The sequence below is a fragment of the Lineus longissimus genome, chromosome 5 (assembly GCF_910592395.1).
Source record: "Lineus longissimus chromosome 5, tnLinLong1.2, whole genome shotgun sequence".
NCBI classification, from domain to species: Eukaryota; Metazoa; Nemertea; class Pilidiophora; order Heteronemertea; family Lineidae; genus Lineus; species Lineus longissimus.
Window position 1 is genome coordinate 11,912,871 of NC_088312.1, and position 26,424 is coordinate 11,939,294.

The following is a 26,424-nucleotide window of genomic DNA, read 5'->3' on the forward strand; positions in this document are numbered from 1 at the left end:
GGACAAGTACAGCAATCAGTTAATGAATCGAACCCTATTGCTGAACCTCTCTCTATTAAGGACACCCTTAGGACTGTCAAGTGAGAGGTTTCCTGCATGTATGATTATAGAGGTCAAGTTCATCAGAAGTGACCAATTCAGAACCAAATGTGGTTACCTTTGACATTAATGAAGGAATTCAGATTACAATTGCGTTGTTGACTTCAGTTTTCATCATGAAAAATGATACAACAGTATTTACAATCTGAAATATAATATCTAAATAGGTCATTATTTTATGTGTAACATACAAATGTATGAATAGACTCATTAATCTATGTTTGTTATCAAAGTATTATATTTTATAAGTATTATATTTTGTGATTTTGAGTTGAATTCAAAAACTGTCTCCTTTATTTCATTTGTTATGAAATTTGATAGGATACAACACATAGATACAAACACATAGAACGTGACCTCTTAAGGTCACACATATGACCTCTTAAGGTCACACATGACCTGTTAAGGTTACACATTACATCATTAAGTCATACATGACCTTTGAAGGTCACATGTAACTTCATTAGGGTACACATGACCTTTTAAGGTCAACGAAACCTATTTTGGTCACACATAACCTCATTAGGTCAAAATGATAAATCTTCAATTGTGAAGTGAAAGCTTTGGTCAGTTTCTCTGCATAACGAAGCTTTGTGTTGAGAAGGAGACATTTGACCTTTCGAATACTAAATTCGATAGATTTAATGTATGCTTTTGTCTAGAATTGATCTAATATGAGAGACAAAACTTTGAAGAATGAGGAGAGAGTTAATTTCTGACACCACCTGCTAAAACTGGCATCCATTAATCTGCTGGAATAGGCTGACAGCATCCATACACTTCACATCACCATGGTTACCAATCAGAAAACAGGTGCTAAGTCAGTTTTTATTTCGGTATCGTCGGCCGAGACTGGTGGCTCATGGGAAATAACGGTCCGAAGTCGATGTGTAATGTAATAATGACGCCTATGATGTGTGTATAGCTTCTGTCGAGATTAAAAACGCCAGTCTAGTGACGTGTAATCAGGCAAATGGGTTACGCAGGCTATTATGGGATTTTTCGAAAGATGCGTAACTACTTGTATTTACGTCATAGGGAGGTCGATGATATCAATGGGGTCGGGCACTAGCTCAGCTGGTCTGTTGCTGTACGTGACACGTTTGGATTTGGGCTACGATGCTTATCAGTTGCATGATGTAACTACTTCGCGTGGGTTCTCATGTGGTGGTTGCAGGTGGGAGGCATTCGCGGACTACTCATTATTTAATTATGACCCATCACATGAGGGACTTTTGCAGTTTCAGTTCTCAGTTGTTTGAATAATTTGTGGGCGTAGTAATTCGAGATGTGGGAGCTCAAAGTCTATCATACAAATGTCATAGTCATTTTCCCACTGGGATGAATTTTGGGCGGCATTGGTGGGACCAGGCTATCCCAAGTAAAATAAGGATAAGGGCTATCAAGAATTACTAAAGACCAAATTTTTTGGCCATTCTGAAATTCCTTATTCTCAGTCGTTATGTATTCTTGGGAATAATCTTTCTCTGAATGACTCGGAAGGTTGGGTTTTGGTCGGTGACCTAAAGTGTGCCAGCTTGATTATCAGTTATGGTATGGTATCTTGCATGGTTCCGATGGCAAAATTTGCCAAGAATGTGATTAACTCTATGGCTTTGTAAAGAATGGAATCCAATGAAAAAGAAGGTTTGCATTGGAAACGTACGCTTCACTGCATTAGTCAGTTGCTACCCGCTTCTTTCTTAGCTTTCAGCGCATGAAAGATTTTATTTGATGGCTGATTTTTCATTTCAAAGAAATTTATTCATTGGGTAATTTTTCTAGCTTTCATACGGAAATTAGTAATAGATTTGCTATAAATTTGGCTAACCTGTTGATGAGAATGGCTTAGGTGCTGATAGCGATAGTGGGCGCATGGGTGTGGCATCAAGATGAGCATGGGAAGTGAGTTTAACAAATCATCATTACCGGTTGCTGTTTTGATGAGAATGTTGCACAGAAAGAACAATCCATCTTTATTTGAGGCAAAATGTTCATTGAGTGTTTTTTCTTAAGGGGTGACTATAGGCAAGGCCTAGATGGGGCATATCAAGTAATCGTAGTTGACACTTGGTGTCTCTACTATCTCATGTAGTGTGTCAGCCCCATTCACTCTTTCACAAGTAATAAACTGCTGTATACTTTTAGTCATCCAGGCAGTTTTACAACAAAATGTGGAAGTTCAAGACATCTGTTTGCTGGATTTGAATTTACTTTAAGCTCCAGTAAATTTGAATCTAATGAACAGATTGAACTTCCTAGTGTCATTGTAAAAGTATTATTTTATCCCTAAGTCCAGCCAGATACAGTCTCTATTGCAAGCGGTGGCATTGGGCCTTAAACAAGCACTGTCATCTGGCTTTGAAAGATGGCAGCAAGTTCTGTATTGTACCTGCCTATAGTCCCCCTTTAAGGACGAAACCCACTGCACGATACATTTTATGTCAAATAAAGATGGATATTTAGTTCTGCGATGTAAATAAAGTCTTGTGTATTGCAGTTTGACACCATGTCGACTGGCCATCTGATCGCAGCGCACTGCTCTCCACCAGTTCATGCGCAAGAATGAATTTTTTTCATAGAAAGCTACGCCCAGAGTGAGTTTTATTTTGTTCCTTTTGTTCATTTCATCGCCATAGAATGGACCACCTATAGAACAAGGTGAACAGTTTCTCCCTTAAAAATCGTCTTTCATTTCATTTTTGTTCAGGTCCTGATCTTTTCTTGACCTTCCCTCGATGTCTGGCATCAGATACTACCATTTCAATCCATCTTCTTCTTCCTCTTCTTCTCTTTGAGTTGGCTATTGGCAGTGTGAGGTAGTTCATCCAGCAATCATATGTAGCTTATTTTTGGATACTTTCAATCCCAACTTTCCTCAATTTTTCTTCCTCTCTGTCTTCTTAAACATGGTGGTGTAGTCAGTCTCCAACCACTCGGCTGTCAGAGTGGTGCAGGAGATCCCAGGTTCGATTCCCACTCAGTTTTAGTTTACTAATGTGACCAGGGTGTAGGTGTCCTCTGGTGCCTCTCCAGTTTTCTCCTGCAATAAGAAGATCGAATTATTGTCTGAAGACCCAAAAATTCGGCTCGGTATTCTAAATCAGCATCTGCCTTTATGTAATCTGGGCCTGCTCATGCATGCGGCAAATTTTGGACAAAGGTTGCTTCGGTGGATCCTCGGCCATTCAGCTTTCCCTCCCATAAATAAAGATCTGCCCCAATACACCACTGCTGTCTAGTGAGCCACAAAGATAATTGACTTGCCGGGGAAGGAACCCAGCCTGTTCCTCATACCGGCTGATTATTGTCCTCCCTGAAGTATTATGACCACATCTGGAAGTCGGTTCAATTGCCTCTCCAGGGGAAGTAAAATAATTACAGTGGCACCTCTCTTAGTGAAAAACCTCTCCATTAAGGACACCCTCTCTAATAAGGACACATGTTTTGGTCCGAAACCTGTCATTTCCATTCAAATTGTCCTCTGTATTCAGAACACCTCTCCATTAAGGACAGCATAGGTCAGTCCCAAGGGTGTCCTTAATAATGAGGTTCTACTGCATTAGGGAAGAAGGTGAATATTCTACGGTAAGCTGCCAAATCTCCACACATCTTAGTTTTTCTAACCCGCGAAAAATTTGAAATTTTTTTTAAAATTCATTATTTTGATCTGGACACATTTAGTAATTTCTTTCGGTTTTCCAATGAAAATTACTTTTTTGTGGATTTATTTTCGCAAAACTAGGTTTGTTGCCAAATCCATGATTGAGAAGATTTAGCAGTTTGCAGTATTCTGTCTGGGTTTGGCCTATTTCCTCTCAAAGGATGTGGAGGATACTGATGTCTTGCTATAAATAGTTGTTTACTTGTCTGCTGTCTCCTCCCGTCTCAGTACAGTACTTGCCAAAAGTAACATATTTTGTTTGCGAGCAACTGTGTAAATAAGTCTTCTTCCCTTGGTAGGATATGGTTTATTTTTCATCCAATTTGTAGGCCTACTCTTTTCGAGTATGTTGTTCTCATTTGCTGCTTTTGTTCCCAAAATTTAGGTAATCATCTTTCATTTCACACACAAATTCTGTAAGAGCTCATGTTTACACCCCCCAAAAACATTTGAGTCAATTTGCACAAAAAAAGATACTAGATTACAAAAAGTTATGAAACCAGACTGTTGTGTGAAGTCGTCAGTCTGATAGGGTTTAATTTGATGCTGGTCTTTACCACGAGATATATAAAAAGTAAACAGATTTTCTGTGACCTTACTCCTACCAAAGACACTTTCGTGAAAACACGAGAGGAACATTACTATGATGGCTGGGGGGGGGGGGGGGGTTCCAACACCTATCTGATAACCAAGGGTGACACTTGTGAAGTGCAACATTACCCCCATGAGTTGTAGTAAACATTATATTTTGCTTTCGGTGCTGTTAGAATGAATTTTGAATTGATAATGATATATCTACTTTGTTTTTGAAAGGAGGATTACAGCAGGCTTCCATAAGAGGTAAGAATGACTTAGCTTTCCTGGCGAAAGGATAAGAGGTGCTTTAATTCTGCTAACAACTAATAAATCGAACTATCGCTGCATGGGAGGAAAGTTGAAACAATTATAAACCTGATAATAGTAAAATGGCTGTTGATTCGGGCCCAAAGCCTGACGAGCACTGCTTTTCTTTCACTTTTTTAGCTGGGTAAGGTCGGCCGCTAACACTTTGCAAACTGCTTTGCTTGAATGCTCTCAAAATGATTTGAATAACCACTTTTTGCTAGAATTGACAAAATTATCCAAATAGCTGGAAGATTGTGTAAGATAACTCTAGCAGATCTGTTATACCCAACCTAAAACTTGTAGGTATTTCTGACAAAACCTAAGTCCCCACCAAGTTAAGAAAATCAGTTGTGGAAACGAACATCGATCTATGGACCATAGATGGCTGTTGTAAATAACATTACGGAGATGACCAAATCACAATTGACAATTTTGGTTCCATTGAAAAACGAAATATATTTTGTAAAATCCACCAAAGTAAAAACTTGTGTTTTTTGGAGAGAATATTTTACAAATCGCAAAAATAAATTGGGTGTAGATACTGTATAGTATACAGTACGAACTGTAATTGAGGCAGCAACATCCTCCCATAGCAAGCCGTTCGATCGTTTCTAAAGAGATGCTAATTACGCTCTCTCAAAGCTTTGATTGAATGAGTGTATTTTAGGAATGATACACTGGCCTGATGTAGGAGGATGAGGCATCAATGATGTCATCAACCAATATTATAACTTCCATAACCTACAGATAATTTCATGACCTAGAAAAAGGTCATTCGTCCTTGCTCACCAAATGTATCTACTCTAGATTCACTGATATAAGGCCAGTTCTGGACATTCAATACGCTAGACATATCTGGCACATGGCTATTGGATGCTATTCAATTGTACAGTATCGAAAGACAATGCGTTGGAGACACCCGTTTTTCCAATGGTACATAATGTCATGTTTTAGCGTGGCCATTGTTTCAGTTTTCAGTAATAAGTCAACAGGTCTTAGATAGGTGAAACATGAGTCTTCACTAACATTATCATTGACCTTCTTCGACCTTAACTCATTAAAAAGGCCATTGAACAAGACCTGCTGCAAACAATTTTTTGCTTTGATACCTACTTGTGTTTGTTTTTAACATTAGCTCTGAACTGAAAGTGCGATGGAAATGCTATTTTTTCTTTTAACCTTTTTAAACAGGGTGTATAGTCAACTCAAAGAGCATGGTACCTAAATGGCACAATCAAAGTCATATTCTAATTGTGCAAGAAACTTGGGGGTCTGATGACATTCATATCATGTGATGATAGTTTGGTTTGACCTTAGATACGACAGATCAACCTAACCACTAATGACATTAGCATCACGATAGTTCTCTACAGTTCTTCTCTAGCTGGGATTAGCTTGACTAAGATATGATAGATCTTCCTAACCACTAATGCTATTAGCATCATGATAGCTTATAGTTCTCATTTAGCTATAGGTATTGACCTTAGATATTATTGATTTTCCTAACCCCGGAATAGCCTTACCTGTTTACAACTTTATTGCTATGTCGTGTATGTACTGATATTTTGGTCCAGAGCATCAGGACTGAAATTGCCTACAGATGATATTATCATGCAATGTACTTTGATATGCATGACATCCTTAACCCTTTCCGTGTGGAAATTCCAAAATTCCATCCAGTTTATTTTGCAGAATTAAAGTACGCTCTCATAGTGCATCGTGCAATGCATTACAGTGCTATTCACAAGTAAGCTACCTGGATGAGTCATCGCAAACCAACGAGTTCATTTCCTCCCCTTTAAGAATAGCATGCAGCAGTTTTTGCAAATTTTTGAAGATTTTGATCTATTTTATACCTAGCCTAGTCTATGGTATTGACTTCACCTCAGATGACCTTGACCTCACTCCAAGTGACCATTACGCAAGACGAATTCAAGATCTGAAATGACAAGATAATACAATTCATCCAAATTAAATTATCATGTACATGGAAATGCCAACCTTGGCGGGGAAAATGGCAACACCAGATTATCAGTTGAACTTTTATAATTAATATTGTTACCTTTTGTAATTGCAAATGCTACATTGATCAGTGTGGTACGTCCGTCTGATTAAAGAAAAAATCAATCGTCGCAATCACTTTTTGCTATTTTTGCAGTCTTAGTGGGTGTGACTGAAACGCTCTGTATCACTTGCTGTAACCTAAATACTGACGTTCCAAAGGTTGTAGTGTAAAACCATAGTTATTTCTTCCACGTATTGAATATTTCCTCAAAGGCTTATGGATTTTCTCTATTAACCTACTATTGAATTATTTGTATTTTGTGTGTGTAGGAATAATCGTGTGCAGTTGGCGTAGATAAACTACTGAGGCAACACCCATTTTTACGATGCGACAAAGTGTTGTGTGGGTAGTGCAGGGGTGTACGTCGATTCGAAACCGATTTGTTAAATCTGCCGGTGTGTGTCAATTTCATAACAACGCAATTATGTCAGTGGCGTACCTGGAGTTCACCCTTGGAGGATGAATATCTATTTCTTGGATATCCGTAGCAGGATTAATAAAGTTTTGTTCAAATTCTGTGAATAAGTCGGCGATATTGAATTTCTCATACTGGAATCACCAAAATATCGATTATTCGTAACTGTGAAATTACTCTGGGTCTTAATATCGTGGAGATTATCTAAACTATCAAAAGATGGGCAAGATTACATTGCTGTAGAAATGCTGTTGGTACACCTAAATTGTCGTGGATTTACCTCAGTTGGAATTACTCAAACTGAAATTGCCAAAACCGAAATCACCAAACTGGCATTTCACAAACTGAGACACCAAACTGGAAGTACTCAATTTGAAATAGCCAAACTGAAATCATCGAATTTGAACTTGAATTCCTTGAACTGGAGTCACTCAAAACCCCAAAACTGAAATCACCTAGTGTCTATAATCTCATGCTGAAAGTGCCCCTGATATATCGTAGTGGAAGCCATGCTGATTTTACCCAACAAACTATTTCAGAGTTTTTCTGAGATTACTCAAATTGAGATTTACTATAAAAATAGCACAACCTTCAGGAATACAAAACCGTAATTACCTATAGCTATCAAATTTTGATCGACAGATTCCAGATTTCTATGCAGATGAGCTCAAAATTCTGAATTCATGCAGGAGCATGTGAAATCTCTTGCGATCGTTAAAAGGGTCGCTGTCTTACGACTGCTTCGGCTAAGGAATCGTTATGACCTTGCCATGAAGAACGATGATATACTCTACCACCTCCGTTATAGGAACTTAGGTCAAGGTGAATTGTAAGTTGAATTAGGTCAAGGTCAAATTCAAACTGACCCAGTGTCATGTAATTTATTTTGTACCAGAAGTTTATGGTTTTTCACCTCTACGCACTTAATATGTTGTGCATTTGTTGTGTTGAACAACTGTTTGTTGCCATTTGGGAATGATGTGACACATCTTCGGCTATCAAAACCTACTCATGTACACTCACTATCTCTCATGGATGAGGTCTTTCTGATGCCAAGGAAGGGGCACCTGGTACATGAAATTTGACTTTTTGTCTGGATGTAAAGTGACTTGCCTAATATGCAGGGGTGAAAATTGGAGTTGTTTTCCCTGATTGGAGTTCGTAACCATATCTTGCATCTACGAACATGGACATTATGCCGTTGATGAAAGAATGTATTATTAGCTCAGCTGAAAAGCTGAGCTATTCATATGAGTAAATGGTTGAATGAGTGTCCGTCTGTCTGTCTGTCTGTCTGTCTGTCTGTCTGTCTGTCTGTCTGTCTGTCCGTTAAACAGGCACGTTTCAAAACTATGGCGGATAGGCGATAGATTTTCCCTCTGAGGCGTTGAGACCCTTCAGGACTCCTGAATAGACCAAATGTGGGTCCGGCAGGATGAGCGGTTTGGCCACTAGGTGGCACCAAGCGAAATTTTCCAAAAACTTTTCCAGCAGCTGATTTCTCAGTTGGGGATCATGAATCAAATCTAATTTTATAGAGCAAAGCTTTCTCTTTCATTATCAATAGGCGTAGTTCATGAATTTCTCACCAGGTGGTGTTACTGGCGCAATTTAGTGAGCACCCCCCAAGAAGAGCATTTTAAATTTCGCGCGAGTTATCCCACGTCCAATCACACATGCAGCGAACGTCACGTCTCGAGTCTGCGCAGTTCAGACGTAAGGAGACCATGCTATGGAATAGATCGCGTTCTGTCAATTCAGAGGTAAGTTCTCATTAAATTCACAATTTCATAGGCGATAATATTTGGCTGCTTGTGTTATTGCATGTTGATGACATTAGGGAAGGCTTGGATTGTTTAATTGGATGTGATTAATTTGAAATAGTTCGTCGACGATCGTTGAAAAACGATCTGCGAAATGCAGCTTGGTTGGTCTGAGAAACGATGTCAAAGTCCGGCTTTAAATCATGGATTTCTCAACAAATAACTCTTGTCACATAGCAGAACTAATGTGAATAAACAAGACAATAATAAACATCGTTCTGATATCATCGGGTAAGGTTGCCAGTGTACATAAACAGTGTAATTGAGGATCGACGCCAGCGATTTGAAATGTCAACAAACAGTAAATGCGATATGATACACACTGACACTTGCACACTGTACATAGCACAATGCTTCAAACGGGGCCGATTCATCACTCTTATCACAATGTATTCCCAATCATATCAATGAACTTCCTTGATCATTCGGCCCTAGCGCCTTATCAGTTGTTGTTGGCCTTGTATTTGATATAAAACTTGGCTAGCTTACCTATTCTATCAAAATTAAAATGTTATCTCCTCATCATGTTTTGCAGGACAGGAATGATCTGCAGCTGCATTTGAACATATTTGGTGACTACATCTCAAAGATGACCAAGAGAGAGGATCGAGCTATGACTTTGCACATCCCATCGACTTCGGTGTTCACCAGTGCAATCATCAGAAGAGCCAGGCAATTCTAGTATTCAAGTATTTCATTTTGTAATACTTACCTCAAAATTTACTAAATAAAGAAAACCGCATGTGGCAGTTGGTTAAAAAAATCAAGTCTATCTGTTTAAAGTTTTTACTTGCTATCATTATTATCAACATTTCAATGGTGGCATTCTGCTAAGGTTTGTTAAGAGTTTCACTTGACTTAAGCAGGGTGTACACTAGTAAAATATTAGCAACATTTTACCAACATTTTACCAACATTTTACCAACATTTTACCAACATTTTTACAACAATTTTGCAACAAGCCCTTCAAGGCCCTGTGTTCACTAGCAACAAAATTGCAACAAATTAGCAACATTTTTACAACATGTTGGTAAATTGTTGCAAACTTTTTAGTGGGAACAAAGGGAAATAGGTATTTTGGAGGGAAAATGGATGATTCCAAGGAGAGAAGATGTGTTTTGAGTGCTTCTGCAGCAATTTTAGCTGTCATTGTTGAGAGACGGAAGAGGCGGCGAAATAACCAAAGAGAATATGGACCAGGCCCTGGATCAAAATGAGGGTGGATGATGGGGCAGACCACTGCCTGTTAAGGCCGCGTATCCATAGGGTATGCCCTTGTGTAGTGTGGCGTTATGGCGTAACAGCCTTGTGACCTGGCACTATGCCCCGAGTCTCCATTGGATATTCCTTTTTGGTCATGTAGGCCTTTGTAGTCCTCATTTCGCAGCGGTCAATCGCGTTTATCCGCACGCTGTCATTATTTCAGAAGACAATTTCTTATGAATATTGAAAATGAAAATACAAGTAACTTGTATTTTCACTTGCAACATCAAATTGACATGTACATGTATATAAAACCTGACTTTTAAGCAACAAATTACAGGTTCGTGCTTGTTATGATAATCATCAGTTTCGGGATCCCAGAGTAGTTCCCGTTGATGAACCTCTTGAATTAATTTCGCCTCAGACATTGCTTCCGTGTTGTTCACTCGCAAAAGAATGGACATGTTCAATCCCAATATGGGCCTATATTCCCAATCCACAGTGCATATATGCCCGCAATGTGACACGGCATAACCTATGGGAACGATCAATAACACCAACGAAGGTTCATTGTCCGTGTGGCGCGCCAGGCGGTAAAAAGGGAATGTTGTGCAGGGCACGGAACAGCCTATGGATACGCAGCCTAAAGGAGTTGCGGCTGACTGACAAGCCGTCACACAAAAACTTCTAGAAAAGGTTTCATCACCCTACGAAGCAAGACACTCACTTGAGAGTTGCTATACCTGCTTCTTGTTCAAGTCACATGAACTCCGGTAGATCACATGACGCAAATCCTATTTCTGATTGGCTGAAGAGTTTGCAACATTTTTACAACATGCAACAAAGAATTGCATTGCATTTAATTTGCAACAATTTTACAACATGTTGTAAGACGCGTTTTGCTCTGTACACACTACGCAACATTTTTGCAACATTTGTTGCAACTGGAAATGTAAAAATGTTGCTAATATTTTACTAGTGTACACAGGCCTTTAGGCAATAATAGAGTTGGGTAGAGCATTTTGTTAATGTTACCCTTTTAGTTAGGGAAACTGGTGCCTTCTGCATTAGGTGGACCCCACTTACTCATCTGTCAGACCGGCCTCACACGTCGGCAGTAGAGTTTAAGGTCCAGTCTGCGAGATTTACCCATTTCTACCCAGCCAAAAGCGGGTGATTGGGCTAGTCTCTCCATGTGATTCAATTCGCATGGATTCTTGTGTCCCGGTGCTGAAAGGATCCCTCCACAAGGGCAGACTACATCCGGTGGCACTGAAGTATGGAAGAAAGACAGAAGACGACCAATTTGCGAAAAGGATCATCATCATCATCATCATGGTAACAGCTGAGGATGAATCATGTTGCTGTGTGTAGAATTGATGGTCCAATATAGGTTAGGTTATCTGTTTGCGCACACATTGCAAGGGTGGAGCTTGCTTGAAGTAGATTGCGCCAGTCTACCGTAATTCACTGTTACACATCCAGAAGCTAATATCCTTAGGCTTTGAGTCCTTAGTTTAGTAGAGTTTGACGAGTAATGTAATATATACGAACAACGCAGCAACAACTCAGCTGAGCGCCAGGCCCTTGGGCCTCTTGTTCATGATTCTGATGATGAAGGTGGTTACTGCTGCATCATAACATTATGGATAGTGGGTCACGAAATGTGTAAATTTGATTTCTTCATCTCACACGGCCCATTAAAGTGATTGAGTTGCACGATCTAATTGCGAATAACTTTTCTTGAGAAATTTCTCGATAACCATATGTTTACTGAAGTTCAATTACAGACTTGAAAAGGTGATCTTTTATCCAGTTGTTGCTCAGTACTACTTACATAATTGCAGCATAGGGGCAGCGGTAGCGCAGTGGAAGAGAGTCGGCCTCATGATCAGGAGGTCGTGGGTTCGACTCCCGGCCGAGTCACTGCTTAGTTCCCCAACTGGTCGAGTTCAAGTTAGCACCTTCTGGTTGCTCCATGAAACCCCTGTTTGATTTCTGTGGAGACTGGGTTAATAATATGATATCCCAAAGCGCTTTGAGCGAGAACTATAGTGTCACGGAATTGCACTATATAAAAGACTCATTATTATTATTATTATTATTATTATTATTATTATGATGGTTTCAGCCATCAAAAGTGCAAGGGAACCATGTGAGGTAATGCAGCCTAGCTGGAACATATTCAAAGAATTCTGGTCCTTGTTTCTGTAGCTTTTTAAAGTGACAGAATGAGTTGCTGTCTTGGCCCGTAGCTTCCCAGTAAATGTGGAGGGGCTGCCTCCCAATTGGCTATCACCAACTCTTGGATCTAGCTTTGGTCTGAGCCCTCACCTAAGACTTATCTGGCATGGTTGGCCCTGGGGATCCAGCTTTGGTCTGACCCCTCACCTTAGACTTATCTGGAGATGCCATGACAGAGCATACTTGGGGAGTTTCTTGAAAATAGCTAGATCTAGCTGTGCTGACATGTGTAAAAAATGTGTGATATCTCGCTACATCTTACCGACTGTCAAATGGTGTGACATCAATTGACAGAGAAAATGAGGCATTCATCGTTGAAATCAACAGATGTGCACTTTTTGTGCAAACTTACTAAGTAAAGAGAGAGTGCAGTCAGGATCCCAGATATGGTGTTGAATCGGAGGGTGCCCAGGCAAAATACAGTCCAAATCACAATTGACGTCCATCCAGCTTCGCGTCAGTGATGCGCGACGTACACGCGTGTTGCGCGCCAATGATGCACCACTGATGCAGTTATCTCTCTGTTTTGCGTAATTTATGTGTGACCTATGCACAACTTACGTGCAGCCTACGCATTGGGTAGCTTGCCAATGACACAATTTACGGGAAGTCAATTGTGATTTGGACTGTAGCTCGTTTTGGCCACAACTTGCTATTCGGTGATCCTTGCCTTATTGCTGGTGTTCTTGGACCTAAAAATATATTTTCTTCAATTTCAACCCACATGTGCCATGTTCATTGGAGTTCCATGTGTCACTTTATACAAAGTAATTTTATCGCAAAAGCGTTGAGACAGTTACTTTACAGAGGTTTAATACTGTAAAAAGAAATGTCTTTGTCATGGCTTTAGTAAAAAAGTCTTCCTCTGTTCCATGGTGTCTGCTTTCATCATCTTCAATTAGGAGCGTTTTTCTCAGTCGGCACGTCTCGCTTTCTGTGATAAACAAGATTATTATCAATGGAGTCTGGTTGATACGCGTACATTTTCTTGAAAAGAAGTATTTTATCCTTAAAATCAAGGTGAAAAAGGTTACATTTGCTCAGAATTGAGTGATTTTATTTCTGTTTTTATATCCAAGATGAGAACAAATTTGTGACACCAATTTATGTTTGATACTGAAATGGTTCTGACACCTTTTTCAGAGTTTCTGAAAGTCTTTGAGGGTTTTTTGGTCTCTGAGACGAAGACAGTTGTAAACAGTTGCAGAAAATAAGAAATTTTAAATCATACTTTTTCTTCAAAAGTTTCCTAAAGGCTTACTGTAAACCGCTATTTATTTCATGCCTCTATTTTGCAATTGGCTAATTCAGGCAAATCTGTGAATTTCGAAGTACTGTTTACCCCGTGGACACCCTGTCACGATCTTGAAGGTCACTTGTAGAAAACAAGGCATCTCGAGAGGTTCTTGATAGCTTTGGGGATTCCTGCTGACTAATTACATAAAAGGATTTGGACAACTGGGAATTGGACCAATCAGTGTGTGATGTTATCTGCCAATGTCAAGTAGAACCATGAAGGTCACACGCAGAATGCTTCTCTCAGCCAACGCACTAAACATAATGATCAATGTCATCTCCTGAATATGTAGCCTTGGTCCTCCATGGTAAATTCTCAATTCACACTAGTACAATCAATCACCATCTGTTTCTCCTATGGTGTTTACAATGGAGTGGTTGAGAATATTGCAGTAAGATTTACAGTCCAAGTCACAAGTGACATCCCTTCTGTTTCACATCAGTTATGCACTTATCACTCTATGTGCGTATATTATGCATGACCTATTTGCTGGGTAGTACGTCAGTCGTGCACCGTATGATCATCAGTGTTAATCATGCTAGGGATTTTGGTCAGTCAGGACGACATAATCCCTGATGGTCTCATGGCGAGATCCCTATTGTCAGTTACACATATTGTCCAAATCTTGATCTACTGGAACTAATTAATCAGAGGCATAATTTGCATTGTTAGCGATTCAGGGTGCAAAAGCTTGGATGCACATTGCACATGTCAGCCTGACAGCCATGGATCATGTGAAACCTGAGGGATTTGGTCACTCAAGAGGACCTAATCTCTGATGATCACCATTGAGATCATTTGTGACCCGTTCCAGCAAAACCAGTCGCATGTTGCTCTGAGCTTGGCAGGTCGAAACAGACTGTTTGTTCATTTCACTATTGTCTGCCTTTTGTGAAATCTGACGACATCAATTTCCTCTATTATCTCCTGGTGTCATCTAACTCATCTTATGTGCGACATGCGACTAGTTTTGCTAGAACAGGTCACATTTGGTACACAAGACAGTGTTAATATTCGAGTTACACATACAGCCAGGTCATGAATATGTATTTGCATGGACTTATTAAGACACATAATCAGTATCGTGTGTAGAAGATGGATCATGGCATCAGAAATACATCAGAAATAGTGAGAATCGATGTGCAAATATAGTGTACACCAACTACCATGTTATATTGAAATGTCGTAATATTAGTTTTAAAGTGAATGAACCAGGCATATTGGCAGGTATAGCTTTGAGCTACAAGGTCCATCAAGGTTCTGTGTCTGATTGTTAACTCATACACCACTGCATATGCAACTGCATCCACATCTCGTCTCTGTTCGAGGTGATGGTATCTGTAGCAGACTCACTGGATTAGAATAGATATATCGATGATTGGTTTTGTGTTCAATAACATGTCATCTGTCATCAGTACACCTTGTAATGTGAAAATGTCAGATTTGTTTGAAAGTGTTTGTCATAGAGGCGACTGTTGTCTGGATATCAATTGTTGTTTTGTCACAGACTTTTTCCTGGCTTGGACCTATCGGCGTTTATCGTGTTTTTCAATGTGGTTGTTTGATACCTCGGAAAGTCATGTTTCCAGATTTCATGTTTTTCAAATGCACTTTATAGATTTTTTGTGTTATCTGGGAGCATTGGTTCAACATGCATGTTTAAACAAATCATTATTGATTGTTGCACGACTTCTGAATCGTTCCCATTGGCAGTTAGTTAATCTTGATGGCACTAATACTAAGGGTGGCGGATCCAGAAATTTGGAAAGAATGTAGGTGAACCTGGAGGGCCCCCAATAATGTGATCTTGGAAATGAGTGAAAGTTTGGGGTTCTTCCCGTAAAAATTGGAAGTGTTGGTGCCAAATAGGCATTGTTTGGGCATCTGAGGGCTAACAATAGCCATTGGCTTCTTGGAGAGAGGCACCCTGAAAAAGCATTCCCCTCTGATGAAAAGCAGAAATTATTTGGTAAACAGTGGACTTTCAGCACTTAAGATGTCAATAGCCTGATGGCCTTTCTCAGGAAGTTTGGCTACCAGGCATCGGCGAGGATCTTTTGGATGATTCTCGTCAAGATTAGAGGATTGCTTCGGTGTTTGGCCAAAATTGGTTATTGGAATGGGGCCTTTTTTATAAATGGACATTCAGACAGGCGCCTCCTTTCCTCGCCCGTCTGCCATACTCCTGCCAACCAATTCCATCACCTGCACAACCGTCATGCCCTATCATGTCGTCCACCTCATAAATCACCCGCCAGAAATATCCAGACCCATTTGCATCGGGAAAAATCTTACCGTCTGAGTGATTTGTTTCTCGTTAGTGAAGTAATTATCGCTAATGAGTCAATTGATCTGCTATCCAATGGGATATCAGCTTCTGGGCTTGTTGGCCTGACGCCCATCACTGCCTGAGTAAAATACGAAAGCTTTTGACTATGGATGGGAACAGGTGGAATGAAACCGGCTGTTGTAGGAGCGCAAATAATGGTTCAAACACCGGGCTCATAACCATGAGGTCATGGGTTCGATTTCTATTAGGACATAAGCATCTGGGCTCGTCCGCCGAGCGCCAACTGTCGCTTGGGTAAAATGCCAAACGTTACAGGCCAAAAGAGTACAGTTTGAATCAGAGGTTTCCTGGTAGGAGATAGGGGTATAAAAGGGCAGGGATGTAATGGCTGGGGGGTATTCTTCCTCCAAGGTTGGATGAGCATCACATTGTATCTGCATGCCACTATGGTTTGGCACCAATTGGGTTGATTGGCCTGGCCTATTGCCCTATTATGATTCAGAACATGGCAATCTCCTGCTGTGCAAGTACTGTGGAAACTTAGCAGACACTTCCCTTTAAGGTCACCCTCCTTCAAGGACACTGCATTTCATCCCAATATGGTCATTTCTATTAGAATTGACATCTATAATCGGGACACCTGTCAATTAAGGACAGCATTTGTCAGTCCCCAGGACTCCTGAATTTAGAGGTTCTCCTGTGCATGAAAGAACTTTTCCAAGTGGAGAGTGGAGGCAGAAAAATAACATTCATGGCCTGATCAGAAAAAGCGAGTCTATCAAGAATCGCACTGTAACGGTTCTTCTCATTCATTCAGCAACATGTCAACGTCATATTACAAGGGTTAATCCTTGCTAAGCAGTTGGTTACTGAGACACGCACAACAATATCATTGGCAAAGTTGGTCTTTTGGACAGAGCAACTGGTAAACGGCGAGTGGGTGTTACCATGGCGACATGTCATTTATATCTTTGCTAATAGTAAATATTTCTTTTGGGTTTGGCATGAAAGGTTGTATTTCCTTGATTGTTATAAACAGGGTAAATAAGGGGGTTTGTCCTAATTTAGTTGGATAAATTTGGGAAGCATTATTTAAGGAGAGACAAATAAATATCAATGATTGTTACAAAACCATCAAAATGATGAGACAGTTGCGTTGAGTCAATGAAGACACAGATGGTCTTATGTGAATTCTTTTTTAAATTTTGTTTTGTCTTTTCATACCAAAAGACCATATCTATATGACCTCACTCCTTCTGACAAGATTAAGGGTTGACCACAGGCACCACCATTTTGCCTAGAAATTGTAATCCAAAAGCAATTAAAACTCTTTCGAACCGAAGTGAATGCACATTTCAAGGGTGGGAGCCTGAGCTTTGTTTTCCAGACAACAGCCTCCCAGGTATTAGATGGGCATTCATTTCATTTTGAAGGAGTTCTAATTACTTTAGGATGTCAAGTTCTAGCCAAAATGGTGGTACCTATGGTCAACCCTTAACCACCTTATAAACAAGATATATCTATTGGTGTTACCTGCAATAGTTATTGCAGAAATGAGCAATGAAAATATCGCTTGTCTGTGGGTAAAACCAGAGAATAGCTAGATTTGAAATCAATGGTAATTCACAGCAATGGCTGATTGTTTTGCAGGGACCTGCAGTGATCACCGCATACAAATGATTTTTGTCTCACAGGATAATTATCGCAGGTTGCTGCAACAGAAATATCTCGTTTGCCGGCGCTTAAGTCTAACGATGTGGAACACCTCATTACCCGCAGACATCCCAGCTTAACCTAACCTTACACATCGCACAGTGCAGTCAAAAACGACCACAGATAAATGAAGCAAAGCTTTGTTGACGGACAAGAATCTCGATCGAGTATTTGCAAGGCTATCGGTTAAGAATAATGACTATTTATCTTAATCTTGATGCGTCTTTTTTCCATCATTTATGTCTTTGATGGAAGTTGAAGTGTTCTTCAATCAGTGGCTGGATCCTGAAAAAAAATCTAGAGCAGTTTCTAAAAGTGCAAATTACCATGATCAAATTGTCATTACCATGATCAAATGGCGACTGGCTTCCTGATCAAATCCTGAGCAGTTCCTAAAAGTGTACATCACCATAGTCAAACACAATCCTGATCAAATCTAGATCTAGAGTAGTTTCTGAAGGTGAATATTCCCATGGTCAAATGGTGGCTGGATTCCTGATCAAATCGAGAGCAGTTCCTGAAAGTGCAATTTACCATGATCAAATTGTTACTGGATTCCTGATCAAATCTAGTGCTGTTCCTAAAAGTGCACTCCCATGATCAAACGGTGACAAGATTCCTTATCAGATCTAGGGCAGTCCAATAAAGTGCACATGATCAGGCTGTGACTGGGTTCTTGCACTTTTCCTTGCTGAAACAGTGGCTGGATTGCTGTAAGAAGTAGAGCAGTTCCTTACGGACATATCTGCTGGTGCAACCAAAATGGAGCCTTTCCTTTGTTACAATCTGTTTGCTGCTGGCAACTACAGTAAACTTCTTTCTCCTCCGAGATCATATCCGAATCGCATTTACAAATGTCATTGCTCATGGGCACTTTCGACTTTCAAATAAGGAGAATGTATCGAACAGCTAAATGTTTGGAAAAAAAGGAAGCGCTAATGAAGCAACTCAAAGAAGTCCATTCAAATTGTTAGAAAGTTTTCAAATTGCCTGGAGTGCTTTGGACGTTTCGATGGCAAATTGAAACAGAATGTCTCATTGAAGATGAATCAATCTTATACATGTACTAGCTAAACTGGATATAGGTAGCGTTAATTAGCGACTCACGGTTATCGCAATACATGGGACAAATGTGATGGTGACTCAGCTTAAAGCGACTGCATGGTTAAAACATTTCTCTGGCCAGGAGAAAAAAGTCCGTAAAAACCCAGGTGGGATCCTGACCATTTTCTTCCCACTTTGTTGAGGCCGATGCTGTCATGACAAGACTGCCAGACCAAACAGTACCAGGCTGTGTGGAAGTCAATACATGAGTTTCATGACGTTGTCAAGCTTCTCAGGGCATGCGCACTGGCTGGTTGGAAGAAGGCGTTTGTTCAATGCATTTCAAGGTATTCCAGGCCGGCAGTTTAGCACGTTGGAAATAACGCATTGATAATGCCCGAATTCTTTACTCCAAAATTCAGCCAGTTCCATCAAGTCGATCTTGACAATTTTGGATTCCAAAACTACTGGAAATGTTTTCCAACCAAAGCCCAGTTGTTCAAAAGGACGAAAGTCACGTTATCTCTAACGGTTATGTTAAGTAAGGATGTTCTCTTTCAGTTAAACTCACTCAAACTTTCACGTTAAGACTTAACGTCTCCGTTAAATCTAACGTTGTTTTGAACAACTCAGCCTCGGAGGACAGCGCATGCTTGACGTGCGTAGCGCTGAGCTTGAAATCTGGCGTTGTACAGGATGTTACGTCATGAAGGTCATGTATACATCATGCAAGCCTGCAGCTAGGTATGCATGTCTTAGCAATGTACATGTATGCAGGACCCCAATGTGTGTGTGATTTCGATCACTGCAGTGAAAGCTGCACACAGGTTGCGTGTACATTGCACATACATTTAACATATGCAAATTTATGGATGTCAATTGCGATTGGAACTGTATTCACCTTATTGATTTGCCTTCTAGGTGCTCTAGGGTTGCTGAGATTAACTAATATTGTCACACATATCCTATTCAAAGTACCCTAATGTATTCATCAGTTTTATTTTGTCCTTGGGAAGGGCATTTGCCTCAAGGAGAACAATATGGTCTGCAACCTTTGCAAATACTCTTATTATGGTTGGAGGATGTTGTAAAAGATGATTCTGGGCAAAGATTCTCATGCGAAAACTGACATGCATCATTTTAGGATCACATTTCGATTGGACCAAATGTTATGATGCTGATAATAGGTATCTATTGTTCTTGAGAAGGAAATCTCTGGGGTCTCTCACCTTGCCGATTCTCATGTTTCGGCTATTGTTCATCAAAAACGAGTCTGGCTTTAAGCTATTGTGCATTATCAGCTTGCATATGATATCACCGCCACTGGAAGACCACTGGCAGCTATAAGCTATTGATGTGTTTTGTCGTTTAGAATGCCATTTGCCTTGAAGAGAACAGTGGGTCTGTAGACTTTGCAGATACCGGTATTATGGTGTAGGGGTGTTGAAAAGGAGGAATGCATGTCATACATTATGAAAGAGGATTGCTATCTCTATAATCCTTAGAAAGTGATCTCAGGGCCCGTTGTTCAAAAGGTCAAAATCCAAAAATACATAACGTAACATTTGGAGGTTTAACAAGGTTTAAGGTGAAATGTTAAGATAACATCATGTTAAGTCATGGGATTTCGAACAACTGGGTCCTGGGGTGTTTCAGTTTGCAGATTCTCATGTTTTGGCGATAGGCCGTTAAAGCGAGTTCCCCTTAACCAAGCATCATTACATTTGGCTCACGTGGTATCACCATAGGAACAACAGAAATTGATTTATTTGGTCCTTGAAAAGAACACTTGCCTCAAAGAGTACAAGAGTCTGTAACTATCACAGATACTTGTATCATTGTTGTAGGATGTTAAAAAGGAGAACTGCTATAACTGGCTAATATTTATAAAGACTAGTAAATGCTTTTACTACAGTTTTCTACAGAGATGGCTAGTGTAAATGTACATGAAGTTTGAAGTAAAAGCATTTACTAGTCTTTTATAAATATCATCAATTTTCCATTATTCAATCACGTGATGTTTCTATAGGAAACCAGTAATGCTTATGATAGATATCTGTTGTCTTTGAGCAGGGTCTCTCACATTGCAGATTCTAATATGTTGGCATCCAAGGTCCCTGAGGAGGCTCACGGTTTGTTTGAAAAAGCGCGTGACAATTGGTTTCAGAGGGGCACCTTTGCAAGTCTCTTCAAATAGAAACTAGAAAAATTTGCCTCAGTGAGGAAGATATTTCATGGGCACCAAGGCAAAAGGGCAGGGCACAATGGCAATTGTCTCTATTGCCTCAGTGAGTTTTTAGCCCAGACTCAGTTAGCATATTTTGTAACACTTTGTTCTTCCACAATACAAATTAACATACTGGAGTTGTCATGCCAAAGCCTTGGGGGTCAAGATGGCATTTTGATTTCGGTCTGTTGCGATCCTAGGAATGCTTGAGATGTATCATTATCGGCTAACGTACGTGTTATCGCCATAGGAACACCAGAAACGTTTATAATGGACGGCTGATGCTGGCACAATCGAGTGCTAAAAGTTTGCGACATGGGAGCACTGGGTATCGATTATCGTAGGGCACACGCTCGGAGACGGAGGATGATCTCAAAACCAGTCGAATGTACCTCCCTTCGGGCATTTCTGTCTGGTACTTTCTTTAAATTACTCGGAGGAAACTTAGTTCATGACTATATTAATCACTCTGGAGCTCCAAGGAATTGCAGTCGGATTTGCCACTCATCTTCTCTCTACTGATAGCGCTTTTGCTGCGGCAGCCACTTTTTAGCCGGCGCCGCCATGTGCTGACAACTGATACCAGTGATGAACAGAGGAGCTTTCTTTTATCGGAACTGTCGAAACTATTCCAAAGTGTTGCCATATATATATGATCAGGATGAAACTTATTATCCTTGAGTACGTTTGGCGTGAGAGAGGGTGCGATCAAGTGCTAGTGCAGGGACATGAAGAAGGGCATGACGTGCTATGCACATCATGTTCACGGTATGGGACCCGATACATGACGTGGTTTGCACGTCATGTTCACAATATGGGACCAGATACATGACGTGCTATGCACCTCGCCTAAAGCGAAAGAATTAAAGAATTACAGGCAGGAGCTAAGATGGTCAGAATGATGGTCTCCACTAGGAGATGACTACTATACAGAGATAGAGATCTGGGTCAGTTTTACATTGGGACATTGTACAAGTTGTAGGGTAAACATATTAAAAGTGCTCATGCACATCGAAACACCTGGCAACATTGTGTAAATCTGGCTCCTTCCTCCTGCCTATAGTCTCCCTTTAAGAGGATGATTGGTCGTGCCTGCAAGATTTCACGTGTTATGCAGTTAAAAAAGGTGTTGATCCAACGTGCCTTTGATCCAAACACAAACTGAAAAAAAAAAAATGTGAATCACTTTTTTCTTATTTTTCCATCAAGATCAAGGGTGTTAGATTCTTAATTTTCCTTCATGTTCTTCAGTTTAATTCAAGATTGGTTCTCGGCTTAGTTTAAGCTTACATTATTGGTTTACTCTACTTTCACCGATCTAAGACCGCTGTATTACTGTGAAATCCACACTACGGCCAAGCAGGAACATGATGTCATTACAAGAGACAAAATGGATCCAGTGTCTTTCATGTTTTGAACAATAACTGAACATAGGAGTGTAATTGGAATACCATGTATGTAATCTTACTTGAGTTAAATTCAGGAACGATCTTAGATCTGTGAAACTAGAGTATTATCGGAAAATGATAATGGCTATTGCTAATTTCTGGTAGCGTGAGGCCGAAGAAAACAGTCTTGTTTGGGAGAGGCTCTGTCAATTTTCTTTCCAGGTTGAAGACCAGGTTCGTGTCTTCAAAATTGGAAATTTATAAGTCCCATTTAACACTTTGTTTATTTCCAAGAGGCGAATCTAAGACTTAAAGAAGAAAGGGACTTGTACCATCCCTAACCTTCAGACCTTCATGGTGGATGCAAAGATTTTCTCAAAATGTAGAAATTTCAAGGCCAATTCTAAAGATTTTTCGGAAATAAGGGGGCCGGGCCTGTTTCCAGTAAGCAAAGGACATTGTGATATCTACCAGCATGGCTTACCCATTCCTACAACACCATATCCCATTTTCTTTGCAGACTCTGGGCAGAGATCTTCAAGGTGACAGCCAATGAAGGTGAGCTGGGATGGGAGCGCGTCTCGGAGGACGTGGTGCCGGTCAACATCACGTGCATACAGGATAACCCGGGCACGGTGTTCCAGGTGACCGCGTACAGCCGACACGTGGAAAAGATATTCGATACAAGACTAGTCCAACCAGGTAAGAATCATACTATTCTTTTGGAAATATATTTCTTCTTCTTCCCCTTCTTCAGCGTTCGCTCTGCACTTGGAGGTGATTTTCTGTCGGGAGTATTCCTCATCCAAGGGGGATGAGCATTTATGCATGACACTACGGTTATGCGCCAATTGGGTTTATTGGCCTTGTGAATCCGACTTCACGCAATTACTCATGTATCTCACTTGATAGGGTCTTTAACCTGCCCTGGCATAGACACCGGATACAAGGAACCTCGGTTTTAAGTCTCATTCAAAGGACTGTGAGGAGCCAGGAATTGTAGTCCCTTGAACGCCACGCCGGTTCATTCAGAAATACAATCCTGGGATCTCCCCGGGATTGAACCCGGACCCTATTGCGTGGTAGCCAGCAGTGTTAACCACTAGGATATATATTTATGTTTTGTAATTTATTCTTGTTGATGCTGCGTAGTCATTTCAGTCTAAGCGATATTGCTTTACTTTCAGACTTATAAAAATTTAGGTGACAAGGCAGCAAATACTGCTTGAAGTTTAGAATGCTTGATGGTACAATGTATGCTGAGGGTTATATCATCTCTATTAAAAACACCGTCTTCCTAAAGAACTGTTAAAACGGATTCCTTCCTTAGGAAATCAGGCTTCTAATCAATACTCATTGACCTTGAAGCGCAAACCCACAATTTAGGGTGGCAATCACTCATACATTTTCAGCTTTCTCAGCGCGAACCCTCTCAAGTATTACGCCACTGTTTTTGTGCTGACCAAGATCAACCAATATCATATTTATTTATAATCATTCTTATCACGTAATAAGACTTCCACTGTCTCTATGGCATTTCCAGACGTCTCATATATAACAATATAATACCAAATTTGATCTTCTGGCATTTGACATCAACTCACATAAGTCGATCGTGTCTTCTTTCACCCCGGTAGAAACATGAAATAAGACGCCAACCATAAATAGATTTGTATCAACTTTCTACATTTTTCATTAGTTTCTCGTTTCATCTTCCCTTAATGACGTCATTGAAATATTTTCTGGCCTAATTTTGTTGTCCTCGTAACGTCGCTTGTGAGGATAAATATTGATCGAGACGATGAGGGCAAGCAAAGATTTCACGGTATTGCCATCTTTTGAATTTTCTTTGTACCAGGTTTGAGGTTTAGGACGTTGATGACTGAGAGTGGAGACGGTGGTACAGGGCGATGCATGCCGATCTACCGTCGTTGTGCGTATATCCATCCTTCACCGCCGATAACACCCCCCTGATCGGCTGTCCGAAGGGCTGTACCTCTATTGGTAGTCTCCCTACATTCCCTTCCTTTCCCACGCGTCCATGTCACGACAACACTAACATTACACTCACTTGTGGTTGTCGCACGAGAATTACGCACTGAAAGCCATCATAATTGAAGACCAGGTGTTCAATGAGTAACGGCTCAAGGGATGCTGACCTGACCCAAATGCACAGTGCATGTTTTATAGAAGAAGGGCAACCTGATATTGAGGTTGGCACTATCGTTTCAGTCCGTCATTCAATTACTTTGTGTCGAGCAATTTGATTGGCCACCCTTTATGATGGTGCGTCTGACAGATTACCTGGCGGGAGTTATCAGCAGTGAAAGGAGGAGACTTTAGGACTGATATTCTGTGCCGATAAGTCGGCATGGGGCGATGGGGACACAGTTAATTGTGGGAATACTCGAGTCTATAAAGTATTAGTCATGACAACAGAGTTGGGTTCTTTATAAAAAAAAACTTGACACAAACTAAGCTCACTGTGCCTGGCATGGCAGATCCAAGGGGAGGGGCACAGTGAGCATGCACGCCCTCTTTTGTCAGGAAAGTCTTAAAAACTGACCATTAAATGTTGAAAGTTTAAAAAGTCTTTAAAATTGACCAAGATTTTGAGTGTAAAGTGCCGAAGAATAGGTCTTTCTCTAAATGCTGGATATGCCCTGCCTATATTTTCTCTTTAATGTTTGATGGTCCTTAAAATATACTTAGACCTGAGTGCTTATGTTAACGTGACCTTTCTTATCCTTTATAGCAAGCCGTAATCCCAGTACGTGAATGTGTAATGCCATTCTTGAGACGTCCATGTTTACTACAGAAAGATGCTGCTCTTATGGTGTCTGAATTATTTATACATTATCCATTTTCCTCTCTAATATGTTGCCATGGCAATGAGACTGATGTTTTACTTTAAACCTTTCCTACTCATTTCTGTGTCACTGTATCTTCAGGCAAATCTTGTTTCAGAATTTTGTAAAGAGGATTATTAAATTCAATATTGGTTAACTTTATTTCAAAGATTTTTTTCAACGTTCTGAAATTTTGCTGTCAACTTCTTCTTCCTGAGTGTTCGCAGTGAAATTGGAGGAGGTGTTATTCTTTAGGAGTTAGTTAAAAAGTTAAAGTCGGCTGGCCGATTGCCTGAGCCCCAAACGACTCATGCGGCCGGAGCTTATCCTTAGCATTAAGCGACTAGGAGTATTACTCCCCCTGGATAGAAAGCTGGTCTATCGCAGGTTAACTTCCCAGGCACGCCAGGTACCCATTTACTCCAGGGTGGAGAGAAGCAAGTAGGGCTAAGTGCCTTGCCAAAAGACACAAAGATGGAACAGTGTTGATCCGTCTGAGTGTCGAACCTACGACCTCCTGGTTATAAGCCCAACGCTCTAACCATTCTGCCACTGACATGACTCATGCCCCATAGTCTTAAGGAGGGCCTGTCCTAATTCCTGAAAGGCTATTTTGGCAGAATTCCACTGCAATATGACAACAAATCCTGTTGAAATCCAAACAGCAATCATAACTCATCCTGACATCCTGAAGAAAAAACCTTCTAGAATGCCTGCATCATAACATTATTCCTTTATAATGTCCGAGTTCGGAGGCTGACTGTTACCAATATTGGTCCAGATGGCAGCAGTAGCAAGCTTCCAACATCAACTACAACTACTTGCTTCGATAACAAGTTTATAGATGGCATAGACTGCATTTCAAGACACCACGAGACACCTTTCACTTTGTGGTTGGCAAAGTGTAGTAAAGCTCAGCTCAGTTCTCTCTGGTCTGTTTCTGATATCTCATGCATATTTCGTTGTGGATGCCTTGGCAGACATGCTATTTTCTAATCAAACATGTCAAAGGTAATCGTGCCTTCTCAATACAATGCCCCTTTATCACTGTTTATTTCCTGTGTCTTAGTGGGTCTACAAAAGCCAGCATCAATGAAATGCTCAGAAATTGCTGTGAGACTCATATTGAATTCCGCCACATGGTTTTTTTGTGGACATGTCTAACTCTCCTTCAAAATCCTTATTGAAACACTTTTTTACCTTTTACTTAAAAACATC

The 26,424-nt window shown here is 40.4% G+C and overlaps 1 protein-coding gene across 1 annotated transcript in view; it reads left to right on the forward strand.

Moving 5' to 3' along the window:
* Window positions 1–26,424, forward strand: part of LOC135487831 (uncharacterized) — a 117,513-nt gene that overhangs the window by 55,535 nt on the left and 35,554 nt on the right. Inside the window, exons 4-5 of the mRNA XM_064771926.1 lie at window positions 4,577–4,603; window positions 22,878–23,059. Of these exons, the coding sequence (XP_064627996.1) occupies window positions 4,577–4,603; window positions 22,878–23,059 (209 nt within the window). The remainder of the gene's footprint in view (window positions 1–4,576; window positions 4,604–22,877; window positions 23,060–26,424) is intronic.